Source organism: Pelophylax lessonae (genome assembly GCF_965119305.1).
Source record: "Pelophylax lessonae genome assembly, chromosome: 4".
NCBI classification, from domain to species: Eukaryota; Metazoa; Chordata; class Amphibia; order Anura; family Ranidae; genus Pelophylax; species Pelophylax lessonae.
The window spans coordinates 295,454,788-295,480,305 of record NC_138771.1 but is presented as its reverse complement, the minus strand read 5'-3'; the positions used below and the strand labels follow the sequence as shown (position 1 = coordinate 295,480,305).

Below are 25,518 nucleotides of genomic sequence, written 5' to 3'. Positions count from 1 at the left end.
TCCCGTGCAGGGCTCTAATCCCAAGGATAGGTAGGTAAATGTCAGACCAATCAATCAGAAGCATGTAGCCAGTAATAAAATCGCCAGTAAACCAATAGGTAAAAGCATGTACAGAGAGATCAAACAGCCAACAAGTCCCTGTTGGGAAAGAGTCAGCAGCCCATCAAATACAGAGTTGAGTAACAGACACTATACCTGTGAGAAACCTCCAGCAACAAAACAGCCGCCAAGTGAAGACAGGACTGAGGGGTGAGTTCTTATATCAGCCAGATCAACCCAGTAACCTCAGGTGAGGTAAGCGTCAATTTAGATGCCTCTGGGTCCGACCTCCGAACGCGCATGCACCGAGAACAAAAATGACCAAGAGTTGCCAAGCCGAGGGATCGGCCCAGCACCTTCTCTACAAGCGATGGTAGGGAGGGGTGGCGGAGGCAGCGATACAACCTACGGGAAGGCAGACAGCCAGGACAAGGGCAAGGAGAAACATCCCCAAAAGGGGAGGGACTCCTAGGGCCGCGTACTCTTCATGGCACCCTCCAGCACAATGCCTGGGGAGCAACCAGACAGAGGAGGGGGGGGGGCCCGAAAGGAGCCAGCCAGCACAGGACCTGGACATACAGTGTAAACACACATAGTATCACAATAAAAATATTACAATAATTACTGTAAGATGATCAATGAACAAGAAACACAAAATAAATAATAATGCAAAACGCAGCAATATTAAACCGGAAAGCATAACGTTAAAGAAAGTTGTTAAAGCAGATGGTTGGTATTTATTTATTGGTATAGACATGTACTTACAAGCAATAAGGATATGATAGGCAAGTCAGTTACACACAGCATTTGGCGTCCTTACAGACAATAAGATGTCATCACTACTGTGACGAAATCCGGACACCCCTGACTGGGTATCTCCGCCAAGAATCTGCTCCCTAAGCTCTGAATTACGAGATCCTTGAATCTGGTTATAGTTACCCCAAGAACTCGACAGTACAAGTTTTGGAATCACCAGAATCAAACTGTTTATTCAAACACATGCACAAAGATATATACAGTCTGGGACAACCCCTCCCCTTGGCAGCCAATCCAAATACCATTTCAATACACAAACAATAGGGAAGCCTGTCTGGCATGGAGGGACATGGAATTAACACATTATTTAGGATTCAGACTTCATGGCAATGGTCTATAACAGTCTAAGTCTCCCAATGTAAAGTGGGAATAAATCTTCATATTTCTATATGAAGATATTGCTGACAAATGTTACTGTCCTATCTGAAGCAATTCAAACTATTAATTATCTGTCTTTCACTTCCAGTGACAGTGAATACCCTCACAACTACCACTACCACCCATTGTACGTTTCGTTCTAATGAACGTCGTCACTCCGGCAACATGTTGAAGTCGTCACTTGGGCAACATCACTAATGCCCCAGTGACAACATTCATTAGATTCTATTAGTAAATTCTCCATTACCACACTGTTAATTACCCATGAAGCTACTGCATCCTTTGTGTCTACATGATCATTTAAACCCATGAAATAAAGGTTTCCTAAATACAGTATATGATTAAAAAGCAATGTGCTCAGTGCTCACAATGGTTATTAGTCTTATTTTTATATGATATTTTTAAAGTATGATATTAGCACTGATTGTAAAATCATTTTCATAGTTTTGAGAAAATATTTAGCTGAATTTTTATGATTCTAAGAATCTTCTTAATGTCCTTAAGATTAAAATGAATGTGTTACCAAGGTGAATATACCTATTCAGAACCCTACCTATATCTATTCCCAGAGTTAACTAATATTCAAAATAAAATGTTGTGCTTCATATGGGGGAAAAGAAAAAAATGATTTCACCTTTAAAGCCATGGGAGGCCTGGAAGGCTTTAATCTGCTAACATATCATCAGGCAGCTTATATAGCCCAGTTTGCCCTGACTATTTGTAGAAGAACCTGCCCTTAATGGGTTTCTGTTGAAGCTCTTTTCTGTTCCCCGCTGTCAATCACCAAGCTCATGTGGTTCCTGAACAAGATGCAATCACCTATATTGTGTCCTACCCTTTCTTACTCTCTTTTAGTGTGGGGAAAATCAGATCACAAGGAGAACCATACATTTAGCTCATATCCCCTTGGCACCCATTATAAGTAGCCCTGGCTTTCAACATGGCCAAAATGCACATCATTTTAAATGATGTGGAAAAAAAAAGCCTGATTCATATTGACTTCTTGTCTGACAACAAAATTCATAACCGAAATAATTATCAAAAGGAATCCAGGCGCACATTCATAGATGTTGAGGATGGCAGACGTAAATCCATTTTTCTTACAGTGAACAGAGGCAGACACTAGCCTGGGAACAGTTGCACCTGATAGAACACTACCTAAGAATCCGTATGGGCAAATTAGGACAAAAAAAGTCCTCAGCTTCACCTCCCAGGGAGCAACAAACTGTGGGAATGAAGCAGTTCCTGACAAAGCATGCATACCCAGCCTCAAGTGAGGCAGCTCCCCAGCAGAGCATGCAGCATCCCTTCAGGACCCCATAGAGGAGGTAACCACAGTCCCTATGGCAAATTCATCCCCTTCAGAGGCATATTTGATGGCCAACATCTTAGATGAAAAGCTCCATACTCTATTACAGAACACATACTAGAGACATCATTTTTCCTTTTGACTATTATGACTTCAAAGAGACTTTACTGACTTTCATTTGCAACAAGTCAGTGATTGACTACAAAGGGGAGAAAGTCAAAATCTTCAGTGACTTTCCACCTATTACACTCACTAAACATACTGTAGTTTTCTGAGGCTTCAAATTTTACATCTGCAAAAGCACAACATTCCCTATCACTGGGGATTCTGTTTCAAGCTCATCGTGACCAAGGAGGGGACTTAACGCAGTATTCTTGACCTTCAAGAACATGAGGCCTTTCTCAAAAATCAGGGACTTCTTCCTTTGAAGAAGCACTTATAGCTCCCATTTCAAGACTACGGCCTGTTACATCCCTCAGCAAGAGCTGGACACTATCTAAATTCAGAACAAAGAGCCAGCACTACCAGCACTACAACGCAACTCTCCATGTTCATACTTGCGACTGACGGAAGAGCGGACATGTAATACCAACTCTTGCTACATTATGCTGTATGTGCCCTTATACCCTCAACCCCTAGATACTAATGTATACCCATACAGACCAAGCTCTTGATCCCTCACTTTGTCTTTTTATTATTCTTTTAAGAAACACAGTAGGCAACCTTCTCCATTATTTACCATCTCCATGTTCCCTCTCAATTTCTGTGGTCTTGTCCATGGAAACCTGAGACGGACGCTAATCTCAGGTTTTTTCACTTTGATGTGTTTTCGATGTGGGTCTTACCTAGACCACAGTTATAACTTCTGTTTTAAGTTCTTCAGTTTTTGGATTGTTATCATTATGTTTTAATACGGCTCATCAAATGGATTATGCATCCAAGGCATGTTTACCAACAGCTGCTTAAGTCTCTGCTTTTTAATGTCATTGCGGATCATATCATTCAACGTTAAAGGTTTAAATTCCTTACGGAAGAGATAGTTAGCCTTGAAGGAATTTAGGACCTCTTGAGTGGATTTAGTTACAGTGCAAGAAGCACCTTTCTTAAAATATTTAAATTGCCCCCAAAATGATTCCCAAAACAACAGATGCATTGTGCATGTAAATGAATCACAACCCTGCTGTCAGTTTGTCCGTATCTTACCTCATTTAGCTGTATACAGCAGGTTTCTGTATCTGTGATATAATTTCTCCTCCTGGGTGAATTTCTAAGTTCTCTGGCTTCCTGTTTCCTTGCTATGCCAGTCCTGATATTACATGTCCCATGATCCTTTCAACCCCTGTAGTTTCAGGGCGGGCTTTGAGAGTCACTTAAAGCAGCTGCGGGAGTTGATGTGGATGGGTCTAAGAGTCAATGTGGGTGGTGATTAGGGAAGGAATGGAATTGTGTTATCTCAACCCATGCTTCATTCCTTTCTGCAGTGAATAAGGAACAAGCAGGAAGTGGAACTTTAGTCAGAAAATTAAAGGGATTCTAAAGGCATTTATTTAGTTATTTTTTGAAATAATAAACATGTTCTACTTCCCTGCTCTGTGCAATGGCTTTGCAAAGAGCAGCCCTGATCCTCCTCTTCACCACTGCCGCTAGGAGGGCATGCATGCATGTTTGCATCATGCAAACTCACACAGAAAGCACATGGCTATGCCCACCAAACACATCACTCTCACAGTGTCATATAGGCTGGATTTTCATCTGCGTGTTACTGAATGCATAACAACCCGCACATAAAACACACACTTTGAGGTGCATTTCTAAAGTTCAAGTTGCACTTTCATTATCATTCAGGCTGCATTCTCATCTGCCCATTTCTGAGCACATGACAACCTGGAAGAGAACACATGCTTTCGCATGTATTTTGAAACCAAAACCACATTTGCGTTACTATTCGTTCACATCTGCCTGTTTCCAAATGCACAGCAACCCAAAATAAAAAACGTATGCTTTGCAGTGTGTTTTTTGAAAATGTGCAGCAATATATGTCATGTTTCCGAATGCAACCAATACAGAAAACACATACTTTGTTGTGCGTTTCAAAGCATGTGTAGCAACAAAAAAATGCATTGATCTTCAGACAACAGAGCAACATTTTTTAAATAACCATTGTATTGATTTTTTTATCCTTATTCCTTATCAGTTCATATCCCACATGATTCTTTGCACTGGTGTTATTAGATTTCTTTAATCACTTTAAGACCGGAAGGATTTGCCCCCTTCCTGACCAGGCCATATTTGTGATTTGGCACTGCGTTATTTTAATGAACAATTGCGCGGTCGTGCTAAACTGTACCCAAATAAAATTGATATCCTATTTTTCCCACAAATAGAGCTTTCTTTTGGTGGTATTTGATCACCTGTGCAGTTTTTTATTTTTTGCGCTATAAACAAAAAAAGAGCGACAATTTTGGAAAAAAAAACAATATTTTTCACATTCTGCTATATGACATTCTAAAAAAAAAAAATGTCAAAATCAGATTTTTTTAACATTTTAGGCAAATTTGTTTTCTGCTACATATTTTTGTTAAAAATTGCAATAAGTGTATTTTGATTGGTTTGCGCAAAAGTTATTGCATCTACTAACTACGGGAAAGATTTATGTAATTTTTATTGTATAAAAAGGTGTAATCAAATAACCAAATAACTCGGTCCAATCAACCACACAAACAGCGCTAACAGATGAATGGATATATATTAGGATCTATATTCTCAACAGGCAAAGGTGTAATACAACACAAATGTCCGTATAGCAGTCCAAATTGGTTACGGGAAGGGTGTGAAGGAACTTGGATACACCACAATTCGACCAAACACCGGTGCTCCCCCCCTCTCCTCTGGAACTCACCAGATGATTGGTAAAACAGGGCCTCCTCATATGTGAATTCAAATCACCAACAGGACCTCTTCACCTTCCACCAACTTGGATCTCCTCTCATATCCTATTAGCCTTCATATGTCACTCCATTCATGATGGCATGTAAATGAAGAATGAGGGACATATAGTGTAATACCGCAAGGTTTATTGATTAAAACACACCAATATGGCCCCACTCCCCTCCAGATGTCTACTTACAATTTCAGATCTGAATGAAGGCATTCAAAATTTGCATATATAGACGCATAATGACTATTTCTTAGTTTAGCCAGGCGTCAATCTGTTCACAAGGCGACCGCGCACACATGCCCTGACGTTTCGTCACCAAGACTTCTTCCGAGAAGTCATTATGCGTCTATATATGCAAATTTTGAATGCCTTCATTCAGATCTGAAATTGTAAGTAGACATCTGGAGGGGAGTGGGGCCATATTGGTGTGTTTTAATCAATAAACCTTGCGGTATTACCCTATATGTCCCTCATTCTTCATTTACATGCCATCATGAATGGAGTGACATATGAAGGCTAATAGGATATGAGAGGAGATCCAAGTTGGTGGAAGGTGAAGAGGTCCTGTTGGTGATTTGAATTCACATATGAGGAGGCCCTGTTTTACCAATCATCTGGTGAGTTCCAGAGGAGAGGGGGGGAGCACCGGTGTTTGGTCGCATTGTGGTGTATCCAAGTTCCTTCACACCCTTCCCGTAACCAATTTGGACTGCTATACGGACATTTGTGTTGTATTACACCTTTGCCTGTTGAGAATATAGATCCTAATATATATCCATTCATCTGTTAGCGCTGTTTGTGTGGTTGATTGGACCGAGTTATTTGGTTATTTGATTACACCTTTTTATACATTATTTTTATTAAAACAGCTGCTGAGACCTTTGGGGTCACATTTACATATCTCTTATACTATCTTGAGTTTTGAGTTTAGCGCGGGGTGAGTGTGTGTTTTGCAACCAAGTTGGTATTACAATTATTCTACACTCCTTGTTATCATGTAATTTTTATTGTTTTGTTTTTACTAGTAATGACGGCGATCTGCGATTTTTTTGCGGGACTGCGACATTGCTGCGGACAGATCGGACCCAGGACTGACATTTTTTTTTTTTCCATAAAACATTTTTGACACTTTTGGGGGGGACCAGTGACATTACTACAGTAATCAGTGCTAAAAGTATGCACTGTTACTGTAATAATGACACTGGCAGGGAAGGGGTTAACATTGTGGGTGATCAAGGGGTTAAATGTGAGCCTAGGGGAGTGTTTATAACTGTCGGGGGTGTGGCTTATGAAATGACCATAGAGACATGTGATCCTATATAGAAGGATCACATGGGCTCTATGATCATTGCAGGGAGAAGAACGGTCAGCTGTGTTTACGGGGAATGATCGCGGGTGTCAGGCGGCAATCGGAGCCACCTGTCCACTGCATCGGCTTCCCCGCTGATGAGCGGGGGCGGTAGCATGGCGCTGGAGCCCTAGCTTCGTACACGCGAGCGCCATACATGTACGGTGATTTGTCTGGGAGTGGCAGGCTAATTCAGACAAAGGCAATTGCCTCCTAGCAGGAACTGTCTAATGCACCTGCCCCCTCTCCCCCCCCCACCCTGCCCCTACTTTCTCTTCCACACTTTCTTCTACCCCTGGACCATACCCTTGTCTTTCCCCTTTAATATCTCTTCCCCTTTCCTCTTCCCTCCTCTTTCTGGCTCATTTTATTCTCGGCTTAGATCCCCCCCCATTCTTCCAGCCTCCATTTCTCTTTTATTACATCATCTTATTACCCTTCACATTTCATATTGCCCTTCCCCCCCCTAATTCACTCCATAAAAACAAAAAAACTGACTATATCAGGTCTGAACAATATATATCGTTGTTATTAGCCCTTTCTCTTTGATTCTCTTTCATATGACAAAAAAAAGGAAAAAATAAAACACTTCACTGACAATGGAAATACAAACTTCAACACCCTGCTCACCATTTCAGCTACTGAGTAGAAGAGGCATACCTAGTTGGCAACCTAATGTAGATTTATAACTTTCATGTCATTTAGGTTCTATCTTTGTACATTATTGTAATAATATACTAATTGTCCTATGATTAATATGTCTCTTCCCCTTGTCATTCCATTGTCTCTTTCAAAGTCTCTTTCAAAGTTAAGCATTTGAAAACAAAAAAAAAATGAAAAAAACAAAAAACAAAGGTAAATTAGTAGATTTCAGTTAGGGTTTTTGTATGATAATGTGTTTAGATAGTACATTGTATCCTGATAAACACTGCTAAGCACTAATTTCCACTTAAGTTGTGTTATATATGGCAACCCTTATGCATTCATATAATGTATATAAATATTTTCTTTCCATAGCTTTAGTGAATATTTAAAAAACCTTTGTGACCAAGATCCCACCGGTTCGAAACCAAAAGGTCTTCAAATCCCAAGATCCGTTCAGTTACCAAAAGCCGAAAATGTCTATGATATAGTCTATGTTAAGAAGAAGTTCTCTTCATGGTGCCTATGGAAAGATCTTGTTACTCCTACTAAAATTAAAGACATAAGCAAGGTAAATCTGTACAGCTCATGTTGTTGAAGAAAACACTACTTAATTATTTGAACCGGACAAAGATTAATAAACAAAGTCCATTAACAGCCAATCATAAATCTCTGTTATCAACAGAGTTTCAGTTGCTATTAAAATAAAAAGTGTGATGATGATTTCTGTGGATGATATAGTTTGCACTCCATAATAACTCTTGGTTCTATTATTTTTAAATGTTATAAGAATACAGTCTGTACGCTATGGTTCAATGTTAGCCCTGTTGGATGTACAACATTTACTATTACACCAAATAACTGTAAATAGTTGTATAAGAAATAAAAAAAGAACCTTGTATTTGTCCAAGGCACTGATGAGAAACAGTGCATCACAGTTTTTTAAAATATGACTTTGTGCCGGTTCACACATATACAATGTCAGACATCTCATGTGATTCAATGTGCACTGCTCTGCAAATCACATGTGATGTCTGTGAGTTTCGAATACAGCCATACAGATTGTATGGCTGAATTTGCATCGTATTCAGACCAAAGTCACACAGGGCCCTTTTTTTGGTCCACACTAGAATAGGAACGCATGGGTGTTCACACCTATGCAATCTGATTAACTGTTCGCACTGCGTTATGCAAACTGATCTGGGGGTGTCGTTAACCTAGTATTGACACCCCCAGTGATTCACATATGGCAGTGTGAACTGCCTGCTAGTCGAGTGTGATGCGGGAACCCGCAGTGGATTTGCAGGGTTCCCGCAACGCATGTGTGTGAACCGGCACTTAGGAAGTACATTTATTTTTTCACTTTATTATCTGAAACTACATTAGTAAACATCTGTACACTGTAAAATAATTTTACCATAAACACTTTTTGAATCAAGTTAAAAGCTATGTAAAAACACAACAATTTGTTGTTTGATATCTTAAGTTATGCTATAGAAAAAGAAATAAGCAATATAATGTAAAAATCAGAGTAGTTGAAATGTTGAAGAGTGTAGGGAAAACATTTGAGATATTAGGCTGCAATCACAATATGTGTACAGATCAATTAAAAACCATTCAAATGAGATATTGAATTTTCTAAACTTAATAGGATTCAGTCTGCAGCTGCAATATGATGTTATTTGCTTATAATTAAACTCCCATGAATTCATAGAGCCTGACACTTCACAGTTTATTTTACCGACTTACAGTGCAACCTCTTTATTCTAAAAGTTTCATGGCTTCGGCAGTGGATATTTTATAAAATGCTGATATACTCTAGATCCAGCCATTTAACCAGTCATCAGTCTATGCAGTAACACTTACTGTACCTGTACTAATTAACTAAATATGAAAACCTTAAAGCCTAACACTTTATACTAAAGATATCCCTAATTCTCAGCCCTAAATTTCATTCTTAGCCGAACACTAAATTATCAATTTTATTAAATGATAAACTTGTGAGCTCACCTGTAAAGTAGCTTCAATTTTATAGAACATGCACCTTTGGGGGGCCAATTTACATGATTATATTGCCTTTAGAATGTTAGAAAGTTAGCCATAAAACCTGGGATATGTATAATGCAAAAAACAAATTCAATGTAGATGGTCAATATTTGACCTGCCTTGCTCACCTTCCATTTGATCAGTTTTGCTGCCTGTTGTATATAAGAGGCAACAGGAAGAACAAGGGTGTGGGAGGAGGTAGCCCACCAATATTGACTACTGAAGGTAAGGTTTATATAATAGAGAGCATTGGCTTTGAGGTTACCTGTGTACTATGAGAATAAAGCAAGCACATGAAGGTAATAAGGTAAGAGGAGTCTGAAAATTTACCTAAATACAGCAACATTACCTTACTCTCTAAAACACTGTTACAATGGATGCTTACTTTAATATTGTGTTAGTGACTCAAATCCACTAATCCTTTCTATGAGATTTTACATTTGAAAGATCCTGACAGTGGTATTAAATAAGTTTTTTTATAGCTATTAACTATTGATAGATACATGATAGGCAGCTATTATGCAATAAGAGAAATAAATATTATTCGGAAGACTAAGAAAATCCCAAAGAAAGAATATGGAGATAAAGTCAGCTTGGCTTGCTAGCTTTTTTTCTTAGTTATAGGTTTAGGTCACAGAGCTGATATCAAAGTGTACCTGATTGTTAAATTCAGCTTTTTCACTTGGAAGATTCCATAGCAATGAGCTGAAAAATTGCATTTTCAATATTGCTGCAGATGCATAATTGATCTTGATATGAATCTTTGAGATTCTAATAACAACTTTCTTTTCAATATTTTGGGGTTGATTTACTAAAGATAAATAGTCTGTGCACCACAAGTGCACCAGCAAGTGCACTTCAAGTGCAGTTGCTCTAAATCGGGGGGGGGGGGGGGCATGCAAGTAAAATAAAAAAAACTACATTTGTTCTTTCTTGCACATGATTGGATGATAGAAATCAGCAGAGCTTCCTCTAATTTCAGAGCTTCCCCTCAGATCTATTGCAGTGCACTAACCATTTACCTTTAGTAAATCAACCCCTTTGTGTCTCGTACTTCACCAATGATTAGACATACAAATTATTTGTTTATAATAACTACATTTTTATTTATGTAGCTCAAAACAATGAAAATAGTACCCCTCGAATGCCCCCCCCCCCCCCAAATCGGTGTCAGTCAGATCAGCATGTGAAAAGATTGGTGCTTGTCAGACTTCAGTAGACTTTAACAAAATCCATTGTTGAAGTCTGCACAGAGACACCTACTCCTTGTTGCATAATGGGAATGAGATGGTAACTTCTCAAGTAGAAGTTCTCTACAGGTGGAGAACAGGAGGTGAAGCCATCTGTTACCCATCACATACAGATTTATGCAACAGGGAGTCAGTGTCTGTGTGCAGACAGCCACCATTTTGTTTATTATTACTATACAGGATTTATATAGTACCAACAATTTGTTCAGTGCTTTACAACATGAGGGCAGTACAGTTACAATACTATTCACTACAGTAGGAATCAGAGAGCCCTGCTCATTAGAACTTGCAATCTAAAAGGTAGGGTCAAGTGAAACAAAAAGTAACAACTGTGGGAAATGTGCTGCTGGAGATAGTGGAAATACAGCTGTTAGGTGGAGCCAGAATTGGCTTCCCTGAAGAAAAGGGTTTTCAGGGATCGCCTAAAAGTGGGCAGAGTAGGAGATAGCCTGTGTTCTAGAGACGAGCATGAGAGAAGGTGACAAGGGAGCTGGAGAGCAGGAGTTCTTGGGAGGAACAAAGAGAACGATTTGGTTGGTATTTCGAGACAAGGTTAATTTTTTTATTTGTATGAATCTGTCTAATCTGTAATTCATTATTTTGGAATCCATGCAATAGTAACTCTAGAATTATGATTTTCTATGAACTAGAAAAATCTACATACATGTACCAGTTCCCGACCACCCGCCCCCTTTTTACTGTGGCAGGGTGGCTCGTACAGGCAAAACGATGAAGATCTACGTCGCTCGCCTAGGAGGAGCTGGGGGGCGAGCGCGGGCCTCTGGCAGTGCTCTTCCACCCCCAAACGTCAGCGGGGAAGCCGATGCGTGTGTCGAGTGGCTCAGATTGCCGCCTGACACCCACGATCGCTCCCAGCAGAGAGAGAAGGACGCTTGGCTGTTGTAAACACAGCCGACCATCCTTCTCCCTGAAATGATCACAGAGCTTATGTGATCCTGCTATATAGGATCACATGTCTCTATGGTAATTTTAGAAGCAACACCCCCCAGAGTTAGAATCACTCCCCTAGGGTCACATCTAACAGCTTGATCACCTTTACTGTTAACCCCTTCCCTGCCAGTGTAATTATTACAGTAACAGTGCATATTTTTAGCACTGATTACTGTAGTAATGTGCTAGTACCCCCAAAAGTGTCAAAAATGTCAGTTAGGGGTCTGATCTGTCCACTACAATGTCGCAGTCCCGAAAAAAATTGCATATCGCCACCATTACTATTTAAAAAAAACAATAAAAATGACATAAATCTTTCCCGTAGTTAGTAGACGCGAGAACTTTTGCGCAAACCAATCAAAATACGCGTATTGTGATTTTTTTTTTTACCAAAAATATGTAGCAGAAAATAAATTGACCTAAAATGTTAAAAAATTTTGATTTTTTAATTTTTTTTGGGGGGGGGGAATGTCATATAGCAGAAAGTGAAAAATATATATTTTTTTCAAAATTGTCGCTATTTTTTTGTTTATAACGCAAAAAATAAAAATCCCACAGGTGATCAAATACCACCAAAAGAAAGCTCTATTTGTGGGAAAAAAGTATGTAAATTTAGTTTGCGTACAGCGTTGCACGACCGCGCAATTGTCCGTTAAATGAATGCAGTGCCAAATCGCAAAATAGGGCCTGGTCATTAGGGGGCAAATCCTTCCGGTCCAGAAGTGGTTAAATTACATTTACATTTGCCTATTTGCTTGAATTTCAAATGATTCACTAATGACTATCCTTTGCATTCAAATTATAGTGCATAAATATCTGAAGACAGTGTATAAATGATCTATATATAATAAATTAACGTGAGTCCATCTTTTCTTTTGAATATACTGTATATAGAGTCCATCAATAAATGATTCAATGTCCGTGAAAAAAAAAGTTGCAGTCCCATACACCAGAAACTCTTGAGTAATTGCCTCTGATCACCATGCGACTGCTATATCACTGCCGCTTATAACACTGCAAAGCACATATAGACCTCCTTTAATTAGTGAGGTCCATTCAAGCAGGTGAGAAGACACCCATAGGTGGGGTGAAGGGCACTGTGGTGATCCGAGACAATTACTGAAGAGTTTCTGGTGTATGGGACTGCATCCTTTTATTATATATAGTTAGATGATTTTTACACTGTTTTCAGATATTTATTTATGCACTATAATTTGAAAGCACTTTATTGAAGGAGAGTGCTGCACTTGTTGTGACTATATATAATTATTACATTTTGTACAGGTAGTTGGATGCATAGTGCTAGCTGCTTCCGTGCTTCCCCTGGAATCTCAACTTCCCCTTTAAAGTGGTTTTTAAGCCCCTTTATACCATCCTGCCTGGTCTGTTTAAAAATCCTGTGTGCCCATGCACATGTGTATGTGTATTAAAAAAAATAAGCCGTTCTTAACCAGTTTTCGGAGCTCTGATCGCCGATCAAATGACCTGCTGGCTTTCTCCTCTCTCCATCTGGACGGGCCGAGGATTCCCCGCTGATGTCAGTCAGGAGGGGAGGAGGAAGAGAGGCCGAGAGGAGGAGAGAGGCGGCGGGTCATGTGAGCTGCGATCGGTGCCCTGAAAATTGGTAAAGAATGGCTTATTTTTATAAAACACAGACACACAGGCACACAAGATTATTAAACAGACTGTAGACAGGATATGAAACTTTAAATGAAACTACAGCAGCAGGAGGGGAGGGTGCGGGCACTGACACAGGAACAGAGAGGCAGGGAGGGAGGGGGAGAGAGGACAGAGGAGAACAGGGCTGCGGATGACGGAGGAACGTACTGTAGACTGACCACGGTGGTAGGGCTCAGCAGCCATGGTATACCGTGGTCAGTTTACAGAGGGGAGGACATAACCTGGCAGGATCATTAAGCTATTTTAGGTGATAGAAGGGGGCAAATTATACAGCACAAGCACTTTGCTGTATAACATGTTTTAAGGGAACAAGATCAATATATATATATATATTTTTTTTTTTAGGTTAACAAACGCTTTAAAAATAAATTCTGCCATTTCCCATTTAAAAATAAATGCTCACGAGTCGCGGCTCACGTGGTGACATACAGCGCCTTCATGACATTATCAAAAAGGGGCGGAGCATGGGTGACCCTAAAATGATGCCACTCCCTGAAAAGGTTCTGTGGTTGCCCATGTTCCTATAGTATACAAAGTTTATAAACAGGGATAGCGTTGAAAGTTTTTTCACAATTATATTCACTAATGACTGATTTATTTATTCACCATTATGAAGAACCGAATTTCAGTTCAGCTTATTGCATCTTAGAATAGCGTTGCTAAGAAGCACAGCAGAAAGGGGTCTGTTTATCAATATTTTCACCCAAGATTCATCCAACTTTAACCCGAATTCAGATAGCAAAAGAATCTTGGGTAAAAACATTGTTAAATAGATTCTATAATAACTTTTCCTTTTTGTGTTTGATCTGATACTAATTGCTTTTTATTTCAGCTTAATATGAAGAACAATGAAAAGGATGTGCATCTGATGGTAAGTAACTGCATTATTATATACCAGTGATGTTGTGTTGTACATTTTTCGGAAAATGTAGGTACAGTTTAAAACATTGCAAACATAATAATGGCCTCTCTGATGCCTCTTTCATATGATATACTGTAATTTGGTAAAAGTGTTTGTTTTTCTCACACTGAATACACCTCAAAAACACTTGGGTCTGAATAGTAATGCTGCAATTTTGCCATTAACCTGTTTCTGTTAGAGGTAAAGGCAATTCACAGCAAGCTTGAGAAGGTATGCAAAAGTTACTAATATGTACCTTTCTTGTAGCGAGTCCATTGCTTGATCCTAATAAAGGATATAGGTCTCTGTATGATCTGTATCACATAGATTATGATTGCTGTTGTAAAAGGAGAAAGTTTGAACTACTATGTAACTACTATGCAACAGAATTGTTTAGTGCTATACACAATTTCTCCATTTCTTGTCTTTCTTTTGTCACGGTTGGTATTATTTTGCCCATGTAACATATTTTTGTTGCCCGAATATTGTCACAACTGCCTGTTTGTCACCCAGGTATTGCCAAACGTATTTGTTTGTTGCCCTTGCATTGCCATTAATGTGCATTTGTTACCCACATATTGTCACAATTGCCTTTCTGTACCCCATGTAATCCAGGTCTTCATTTTTTTTTTGTCTACATATTGTCAGCACTGATCATTTAAAGGATAATTTTACTTTCAATCCCTTGAAGGGTTGTTATTATCAAACTATGCCAATTTTATACCCGTTCACTGGTCGGTTGCTAGTAGTTGTTTAGGGTGGGAAGGACATGTGTTACAGTGCTTACTTGAGATACATTTCTGAGAAGTAGATAATTTTTAAGAAAATTTTGAATAAGCAACAACACAAGGTGCAACTAAAGGCTTATTTTCATAAAATGTACTTTGTAATTTTACCCAAATCACTCTGTTCATTATTCGTAACACAATACTACTATTTTAATATATTCTACATATCTGTTGAAAATGACCTATGTGTGATTAAAGTGCATCTGTTTAATAAAAAGACCTACAAATTAAAAAAAAAACACTTGTAAATGACAGAAAAAAAAAGATGACTGGTGACATAACAGTTAAAAATGAACAAAAATATTTTATCAAACCCAAAGCTGTTTAAAAATAGCAATGTTTTCCCAGTAAATCATTGAATCCATAAGGGTCATACTGCAAGCTTGTCTTTGATGTTGTTTTTGCAGAAAGACATCATTTAAAATACTTAAAAAAAAAACAAATCCCCTGAAGGAATCAAACATGTATTTAGCATTTTCATTTTAAATGCTTTTAAAGCCTTAATAATTCTTTGTTGTTCAGTTTCCCTGTGAATATATTGATTGATTAAGCAAAATCAAAATTTTTGTTTGGAATTAAATGACACGCAGAAAATCATACAGGAGCTATGCTATGTATGGCCATGCCATTTATGACAAGGACCAGAGGTTGGTCCCTAAAGGACCTTGGGCCTGGTTGCACTGAAGTCACTAAACATTGCTTCCTCGACCAGATTATTTTTTCGGTTTTTACACTCACAAGCAAAAACTCACAATTTTTTTGGCTGAAAAACACCTATAACCATAAAAACAATATCCTTTTCTGAAAGCAGAAAATATTAAAGAGTCAATTGTATAGAGTAAATAAAATGTGTTATGTCTCAAAATTGCTTACACCTGCAACATAGTGACACACTACAATACTAAAAATATTGTATAGGCAAAGCTTTAATACATTTTACAGCTCACCAAATTAGAATTAACATTAAATGATGGACCTAGAAGAATTATTCCTCTTATGTATGCATGTGTGTGTTTGCATGGGGAGGCGGGGTCCTTTACATTTGTTTTGTTAATGTTTTTTCATTTAGTTTATTAGGTTTCATTGTAATTAATCACATTTCTATTTTTCACTAGGCTGTATTGTAGGCTTACCAGCTTCTTATATGATAGTAGAGGTTTGAGATACTCTTTATGGAAATATTAGGGATCTATTAGTCCCCTGAATTTTGACAAAACACATTGAGTACAGATATTTGTTCTGTTGTTTATAGTATGGGCACAGCTTATTATTAATTAAAAATGAATTATGCTTACTGTATTAATTATAATATGCCTATAATTTTGAAGATAAAATGTTCACTTAAATGAAAGAATTTACTTTTTTAAGAAAGCTGTCAGAATGAAATGTTAAAACTGCCTTGGGTGACCTTTTTATAAGAGCAAGCACTGGGCTGTCACCCTGATCCTGGCTTTAGTAAATGGCAATTCATCTTCCTAGTATATGCTTTTTAGGTGTCCTGACACTTCACTAAGTGGTTAATAAGGGATAAGACTGACAGATATGGAGCCTACACCCCTAAAAATAAGTCAGTAACAGCATCTCCCAAATTTCTATCCTGACAGGTTTCCTTTAAGGTTTAACGCTGAGATACAGTTTTGCAAAAGGAAACTCAGACTTTTCAGTGTTTTCATATTAAAGGTGTAGCACTGACCTCATAGGGCTTGCTGTATGATGACTTGTTGGGCCTCCTCTGATTACCAGCACACAGTCACTTAGGGAACAGTTCACACATCCATCCTTACTCCTGATGGCTCCTCACACAACAAACAGTCCAGGAATATTGGTTTTTAGTGTTTAGTTTGGAACTTGGATGGGAGAAGGGAATAGTGGGATACTCCAACTGTAACTATTCACAATGGATAAGGACCACCCTCACTTGGCCTCACCAGGTTGCTTGTTGAAGCAGCTGCACTGCTTAATCCATACTGCCACATGTATGGAAAGGGTTAAGTCTCCTTGCTCTTTTCTCTCCAGCAATAGACTTGGTGAATCTACATTATCTTCAGGACACTCACTAGCATCCCCTTTACTGACACCCATCCACTGACTCTTCTAGCTGCAGGGGTGCCCCCCTTTAGGTCAGGCCCCTTGACACATTACTCACTCATTGTTCTGAAAAATCAGATCCTCCAGTGTCTCCCTTTTTGGTCAGCTTCACCGGACCTCTGGGTTCAGTTCCTCACTAGCACTCTCCAGGCCCTCAGGTCGACTACCTGAGGACGTATGGCACCTTTAAGGAGGAGGTGGCAGCTGCCCTCTCCCTCCTGGGACTCCGCAATACAGCTGAAAGACCCCAATCACATGTCCTCATGACTTTTATACAGTATCCCAGAATGCACCATGGCACTTTTCCTCTGCCAAATGATCAGGGCTTTATCAAACATCTGTGCACTTATTTGTTAGGTTTCCTCCCACTGTGCACCTGAGCACAGTGAGCAGACTTCACTAACAGATTCTGCTCTCTGGTAGGCAGAGAACAATATAGATTTACCTGCAGTCCAGCAGATAGGACTCAAAACTATACTTTCTCTCTAGCACCTACCTAAGAGGGTGCTACAATGATAATATACTGAAAAAATATGTAGCAAACTTTCTCAGCTTTTTTCCTGTATCCACTATAATCAGATGAATTGAGGATTAATGGTACCCAAAGACACGGGAAGACAGTCACTTGATTCATCCTTATTTTACCAAATTGTAGAGCAGCCTCATGTTTTAGACAGCAGCAACAAAAGGTCATTGTTTGGTAACCTGAATGTAAAGGTAACTTTTAGTGGCTTCTCCTAACCTCTCCACTGGAATAAGCATGCATTCTCAAATAGGCTGAACATGCAATATTTTTGTATCTACTGTCAGAAAGAATAACTAGTGGTAAATCAAATTGTGCCTTCATGCCCAATAACAGCACAATGTCTGTGGATTCCTTACTTTTTATTTCTAGGTGTACTGTCAGACCAGAATGAGATCATGTGTGATACTCTATTCGTAATGGGCTTATTTTGAATGGTTCTTAAAAGTTAATGCTTTCATGATCCAAGGTCACTAAGGAATAGATGCCCAGACCAAACTTAGTAACACCAGTATACATTGATTAACTTGGCATTAGCACTTACATTGAAAATGTTTACATTTTTTTGTAAAGACATTCAGAATTTTATTTGGAACAAGTAACCGAGCTGATCAATGGAAAAAAATGCACAGTTTCTAACATGAAAATAAAGACATTTTAAATATAATACAAGCAGAAAGTCGAACTGCACAATTAGGAAATACTTGCTGAGATGTGGTGCTAAGCCTGGGGATATCCCCACTAGCCTATACGAACATCCAAAGCAGCAATTCAGCCGGAAACTCGGTAACTCCTTGGTATTATCCTTTGGCTACATCATTTACACAGGATCAATGCTGACATGTTTCAGCCATTACAGCCTTACTCATAGCCAACATTTTTAACATAATAAATTGCCAGCTACATCCTGCCAGCTTTATATGTCACTAAAAGGTGTGCAAAATCTGGTGCAGCTGTGCCAGTCAGCTTATACTGTAACTTCTGCTTGTTCAATTAAGCTTTGACAAAAAAAAAAAAAAAATGGAAGCTGATTGGTTTCTATGTAGAGCTGTTCAAAATTTTGTACTCTCCAGTTTTAGTAAATCAACCCCTATGTCTCTTTCTCTATAGTCTAGTACACACAGGCTGAATATCTTCCGGCATCAGCCAGTTTAATAGAAACCGGCCAACATTCGACCCGTGTGTATGGCAGCTGGTCCGACCAGTTTGGCCAACTTATGTCATGACAGAAAATGGTCTGACAACCGACTCCTGATCAGCACTCCAAGCCAATGACTGAAAGTGCTGACTGGAGTGTTCTAGCGGGGGGCCACCCCCCGCCCCTGTCAGAACGCACTAGCTCAGCAGGGGAGATCACTGTACTAACATTGGGTTGTTAGTACAGCGGCTCTGACCTGAGCTGACTTGCTTGGTTGAATAAAAAAAATAAATAGTGATGTGTGCTAGGCTTAAGTCACAATAGCAGCTGCAACCAGCAGGTTTGTTTTAAATAGAGTTGAGCGAACACCTGGATGCCCGGGTTCGGCGGGTTCGACCGAACTTCAAAAAAAGGTCTGGGTTCGTGAACCGGACTTAACCCAAACTTTGCCCGGATCCCGAACCCCATTGAAGTCACTGGAGACCCGAACTTTTGAGCACTAAAATACCTCTAAAAAAAACATGGAAAGGGCTAGAGGGCTGCAAATGGCAGCAAACTCATCTTAAGAGTATGGCAAGTGCTCTGCATACAAATGTGGATAGGGAAATAACTTAAAATAACATGAAAAACATAAAAATAAAAAATAATCATCTTAAATGATGTAGGAGGAGGACCAGGCCCATATGGAGTAGGATGTTGAGATGGCGGAGGATATGGCGGTGTAGGTGGAAGCGGCGGGGGTGGAGGAGGAGGAGGACAAGGCCCATATGGAGTAGGAGGTTGAGGTGGTGGTGGATGTGGCAGTGTAGGTGGAAGCGGCAGTGGAGGAGGATGAGGTAGCCAACACTGGTTTTTGTTTTTAACTTTATTTCTTTTTAAATTAGGGTACACCCCAAAAAGAGTGAGAAAGATCAAAAATGCACCAATGGCTGGGTTAGGCCGGTATACATGTCTATTCTGCACAAGGTACGGACAAGTCCTGTGGGATCCATGCCTGGTTCATTTTAATAAACGTGAGCTTGTCCACATTGGCTATGGACAGGTGGCTGCGATTGTCTGTGATAATGCCCCAAGCCGTGCTAAATTCACGTTCAGATAATACACTGGCTGCAGGGCAGGCCAGCACTTCCAAGGCGTAAAGGGCAAGCTCAGGCCATGTGCCCAATTTGGAGAGCCAGAAGTTGAAGGGGGCAGACCCGTCATTCAGTACGTCTAGGCGTGTGCCCACATATTGCTCCACCATGTTAGTGCTGGGTTGTGGTGCTGCTGGTGGAGCTCCTGTTGCAAGGAGAGGATGTTGTCGATCTGTGCCAGCTACACGCACAAGTGAAACACATTTCTCAGCTGCGAGTAGGTGACAGAACCTTACAGCAGTATTTGGCAGGGCATAATGCGCCTCTACAAATGTTGAGGCCAGAACAAGTACAGGCGTTAGTAGATTGGGTTGCTGACAGTGCCTCCAGTTCCTTCACATTGTCTCACACCCAGTCTTCTGCTGAAAGGTCAGAGTTGGCACCTGCAGCCGATGTCCATCAATCTTTCACCTCACCCCCTTGCAAATCAGCCAAGCAGTCTGAGCCCCAAGTCATGCAGCAGTCTCTTCTTCTTTTTGATGACTCTGTTAGCATGGTTTCCCAGGGCCATCCACCTAGCCCTGCCCCAGAAGTGGAAGAGATTGAGTGCACCAATGCCCAACCACTTATGTCTCAGGATGAGTACATGGGAGGACCATCGCAGCACGTCTCGGATGATGACGAAACACAGGTGCCAACTGCTGCGCAATTCCGAATTGTGGAGACCGACAAAGGTATCAGGGGTGAAGACTGCGTGGAAGATGATGTGGAAGCTGATGAGGTCCTCGACCCCACATGGAATGAACGTCATGCAGGTGATCTGAGTAGTTTGGAGGAAGAGGCGGTGGTCGCACAGAGCCATCAGCACAGCAGAAGAGGGAGCAGGGTGCAAAAGTGGAGCGGTCGTGCCCTAGACACTACGCCTGCTACTGCCCAACGCAGCAAGGGACCAAGCACACCAAAGACAGCTCAAAGGAGTTCCCTAGCGTGGCAGTTCTTCAGACAATGTGATGATGACAGGACACGAGTGGTTTGATTGCTGTGCAATCAGAGCCTGAAGTGAGGCATATACCTTCTCAACCTGAGCACAACCTGCATGACCAGGCATCTAAGTGCAAAGCAGGAGCTGCAGTGGAGTAGACACCTCAAAAACCAAGAAAGATCTCTGGCTCCTCCTGCTTCCTCTTCTGCTGCAGTCTTGGCCTCTTCATCCACCTCTGTAGTGAGACCGGCACCTGCCACCTCGCAAACAAAGGATCTGCCAGCAACACCACCACCTGGGTCACCAACAACCATCCCCACAATGTCCCATGGAAGCGTTCAGCTTTCTATCTCCCAAACACTGGAGCGGAAGAGCCCCTACCCACCCGCAATCCCTGGCCCTGAATGCCAGCATTTCAAAATTCCTGGCCTTTGAAATGCTGTCATTCCGTCTGGTGGAGACGCAGAGTTTTAAAAGCCTTATGGCAGGGGCTGTCCCACAGTACGCCCTGCCCAGCCGCCACTACTTTTCCAGGCAAGCCATCCCTTCCCTGCACAACCAAGTGGGTGACAAAATAAGGTGTGCACTGCGCAACGCCATCTGTGGCAAGGTCCACCTAACTACGGATACGTGGACCAGTAAGCATGGTCAGGGACATTATATCTCCCTAACAGCACACTGGGTAAATGCAGTGGCGGCTGGGCCAGAGGCGGATAGCATTTTGGCGCATGTCCTTCCACCATCGAGGATTGCAGTGCGCTTCAGTTTGCCTCCTGTTCCTAACTCCTCCTACTCCGCTTCCTCATCCTCTAACCACCTCCTTATCCTGTCAGTGTAACACCTTCACCACCAACTTCAGCACAGCCAGGGGTAAACGACAGCAGGCAGTTTTAAAACTTGCCTGTTTGGGGGAAAAACCTCACACCGCGCAGGAGTTGTAAAGGGGCATTGAACAGCAGATCGATGAGTGGTTGGTGCCAGTGAGCCTCAAGCCTGACCTGGTGGTGTGCGATTAATGGGCGAAATCTTGTAGCAGCTCTGGGCCTAGCCGGTTTGACACACATCCCTTGCCTGGCGCATGTGCTGAATTTGGTGGTGCAGAGGTTCCTTAGAAATTACCCCGATATGTCAGAGCTGCTGCAGAAAGTGCAAGCTGTCTGTGCGCACTTTCGGCGTTCTCACCCTGCTGCTGCTCGCCTGTCAGCGCTGCAGCGTAACTTCGGCCTTCCCGCTCACCGCCTCATATGTGACGTGCCCACAAGGTGGAACTCCACCTTGCACATGCTGGCCAGACTGTGCGAGCAGCAGCAGCCATAGTGGAGTTTCAGCTGCAGCATGCACGCATGAGTCGCTCTGCGGAACAGCACCACTTCACAACCAGTAACTGGGCCTCCATGCGAGACCTGTGTGCCTTGTTGCGCTGTAACATATGCAGACTAGGCCACAATGTAATATTTTTCCCTAAATGGGTGTTTATTGAATAGCGGAATAGAACTACAGTATCCAAAGGGTGTATCTCACAGTAAAATATGCAAACTAGGCCGCAACGTAATATTTTTTCCCTAAATGGGTGTTTACTGAATAGCGTAATAGAACAACAGTATAGAAAGGGTGTATCTTGAAGTAAAATATGCAGACTAGGCCGCAATTAATTTTTTTCCCCTTAGTGGGTTTGTATTGCAAAGCGGAATACAACAGTATGCAGTGGCTGTATCTCACTGTAACATATGCAGTCTAGGCCGCAATTAACTTTTTTCCCCCTAAATGGGTTTTTATTGCAATACGCAACTGTCAGGACTCTGGAGGCGAGCCTGACGTGCAGAGGGTAGCCTCTAGCTCACCGAGGGATGGAGCACAGATGAGTCACCCAGGCAGTAGATGCAGGTTAACCCGGTCTTCACCAGAGCCTCAGATGGTGAGGATGGATTTTGCTGCGTGTATAGCACCAGGTCGCGGTCCTCGGGTTGCCCTGCCAGGAGGTGAACAGGTCCAGATCTGGTGGCAGATAAACAGACAAGGATAAGGCAAAAGAGTGGTCACAAACAAGCCGAGGTCAGGGCGGGCAGCAGACAAGCGAGGTGAGGGACAAGCCAGGAGGTCAAACAGGAATCCAACTGGATACAACAGGTTTCAGGTTCAGGAACACAGGAGAAGCTGCAGATCAGACAGCAAAGGCACTGTGCTGCTGAGATGCTTAAATAAGGCAGCCTGTTGCCAATTAATGAAATTAGTCTGTACTAGGTTAACCCTTAGGTGGCAGATTCATGACAGCACTTTAGTGTGCACAGGGAGTGTTCCTGACAGCAACACAACAGTATGCAATGGGTGTATCTCACTGTACCATATGCAGACAGGGCCGCAATCTACTTTTTCTCACCTAAATGGGTTTTTATTGCAAAGCGGAATACAACAGTATGCAATGGGTGTATCTCACTTTAACATATGCAGCCTAGGCTGCAATTAACTTTCTTTCCCCTAAATGGGTTTTTATTGCAATGCGCAACACAACAGTATGCAATGGGTGTATCTCACTGTACCATATGCAGACAGGACCACAATTTACTTTTTCTCACCTAAATGGGTTTTTATTGCAAAGCGGAATACAACAGTATGCAATGGGTGTATCTCACTGTAACATATGCAGCCTAGGCCGCAATTACCTTTTTTCTCCCCTAAATAGGTTTTTATTGCAATGCGCAACACAACAGTATGCAATGGGTGTATTTCACTGTATCATATGCACACAGAGCCGCAATTAACTTCTTTCCCCCCCTAAATGGGTTTTTATTGCAATGCGCAACACAACAGTATGCAATGGGTGTATCTCACTGTACCATATGCAGACAGGGCCGCAATTTACTTTTTCTTACATAAATGGGTTTTTATTGCAAAGTGCAATACAACAGTATGCAATGGGTGTATCTCACTGTAACATATGCAGCCTAGGCCGCAATTAACTTTTTTTCCCACTAAATGGGTTTTTATTGCAATGCGCAACACAACAGTATGCAAAGGGTGTATCTCACTGTAACATATGCAAACAGGGCCGCAATTAACCTTTTTTTCCCCTAAATGGGTTTTTACTGCAATGCGCAACACAACATTATGCAATGGGTGTATCTCACTTTAACATATGCACACAGGGCTGCAATTAACTTCTTTTCCCCCCTAAATGGGTTTTTATTGCAATGCGCAACACAACAGTATGCAATGGGTGTATTTCAGTGTAACATATGCAGACTGGGCCGCAATTAACTTTTTTTCCCCCTAAATGGGTTTGTATTGCAAAGCGGAATACAACAGTATGCAATGGGTGTATCTCACTGTACCATATGCAGACAGGGCCGCAATTAACTTTTTTTCCCCCTAAATGGGTTTTTATTGCAATGCGCAACACAACAGTATGCAATGGGTGTATCTCACTGTACCATATGCACACAGGTCCGCAATTAACTTTTTTTCCCCCTAAATTGGTTTTTATTGCAAAGCAGAATACAACAGTATGCAATGGGTGTATCTCACTGTACCATATGCAGATAGGGCCAAAATTAACTTTTTTTCCCCCTAAATGGGTTTTTATTGCAATGCGCAACACAACAGTATGCAATGGGTGTATCTCACTGTACCATATGCACACAGGTCCGCAATTAACTTTTTTTTCCCCCTAAATGGGTTTTTATTGCAAAGCAGAATACAACAGTATGCAATGGGTGTATCTCACTGTACCATATGCAGACAGGGCCAAAATTAACTTTTTTCCCCCCTAAATGGGTTTTTATTGCAATGCGCAACACAACAGTATGCAATGGGTGTATCTCACTGTACCATATGCACACAGGTCCGCAATTAACTTCCCCCCCCCCCCCCCTAAATGGGTTTTTATTGCAATGTGCAACACACCAGTATGCAATGGGTGTATCTCACTGTAACATATGCAGACAGGGCCGCAATTAACTTTTTTTTCCCCCTAAATGGGTTTTTATTGCAAAGCGGAATACAACAACCGTATGCAATGGGTGTATCACACTGTAACATATGATTGAAAAGCTGAAAAATAATTGTCCCCTTAATTGGTGCTTGTTGAATAGCAGATTTGAAATGCAGTGTCCAAACACTGTAAGAGTAAAATATGAAGGAAAAAAGTTTTTTTCTTTTTTAAATGCAGATTAAGCAGACACATGTGCACTGAGGTTGCAGGAAATTGGCCGCTACACACCGCACGCCTAACAGGTTGGATACTGTTGTTGTTCTATTCTGCTATGGAATAAAAAAAAAACAACTTGAATGAAAAACTGAAAAATAATTATTTTCCCCTTACATTGGTGCTTTTTGAAGAGCAGGTTAGAAAAGCAGTGTCTGTCTAAAGACTGTATGTCAAAGTAAAATATGCAGGAAAATTTTTTTTTTCTTTTTTAAATGCACGCCTAACAGGTTGGATACTGTGGCTGTTCTATTCCGCTATTGAATAAAAAAAAAACTCATTTGAATGAAAAACTGAAAAATATTTTTCTTTCCCTAAATACTGAAAAATAATTATTTTCCCCTTACATTGGTGCTTTTTGAAGAGCAGGTTAGAAAAGCAGTGTCTGTCTAAAGACTGTATGTCAAAGTTAAATATTAAGGAAAAC

The 25,518-nt window shown here is 40.9% G+C and overlaps 1 protein-coding gene across 1 annotated transcript in view; it reads left to right on the top strand.

The window, feature by feature from the left end:
* LOC309552619 (dynein axonemal heavy chain 3-like) overlaps positions 1–25,518 on the top strand; it is a 1,537,563-nt gene that overhangs the window by 499,097 nt on the left and 1,012,948 nt on the right. The window contains exons 22-23 of the mRNA XM_082253560.1: positions 7,846–8,041; positions 14,230–14,268. Of these exons, the coding sequence (XP_082109686.1) occupies positions 7,846–8,041; positions 14,230–14,268 (235 nt within the window). The remainder of the gene's footprint in view (positions 1–7,845; positions 8,042–14,229; positions 14,269–25,518) is intronic.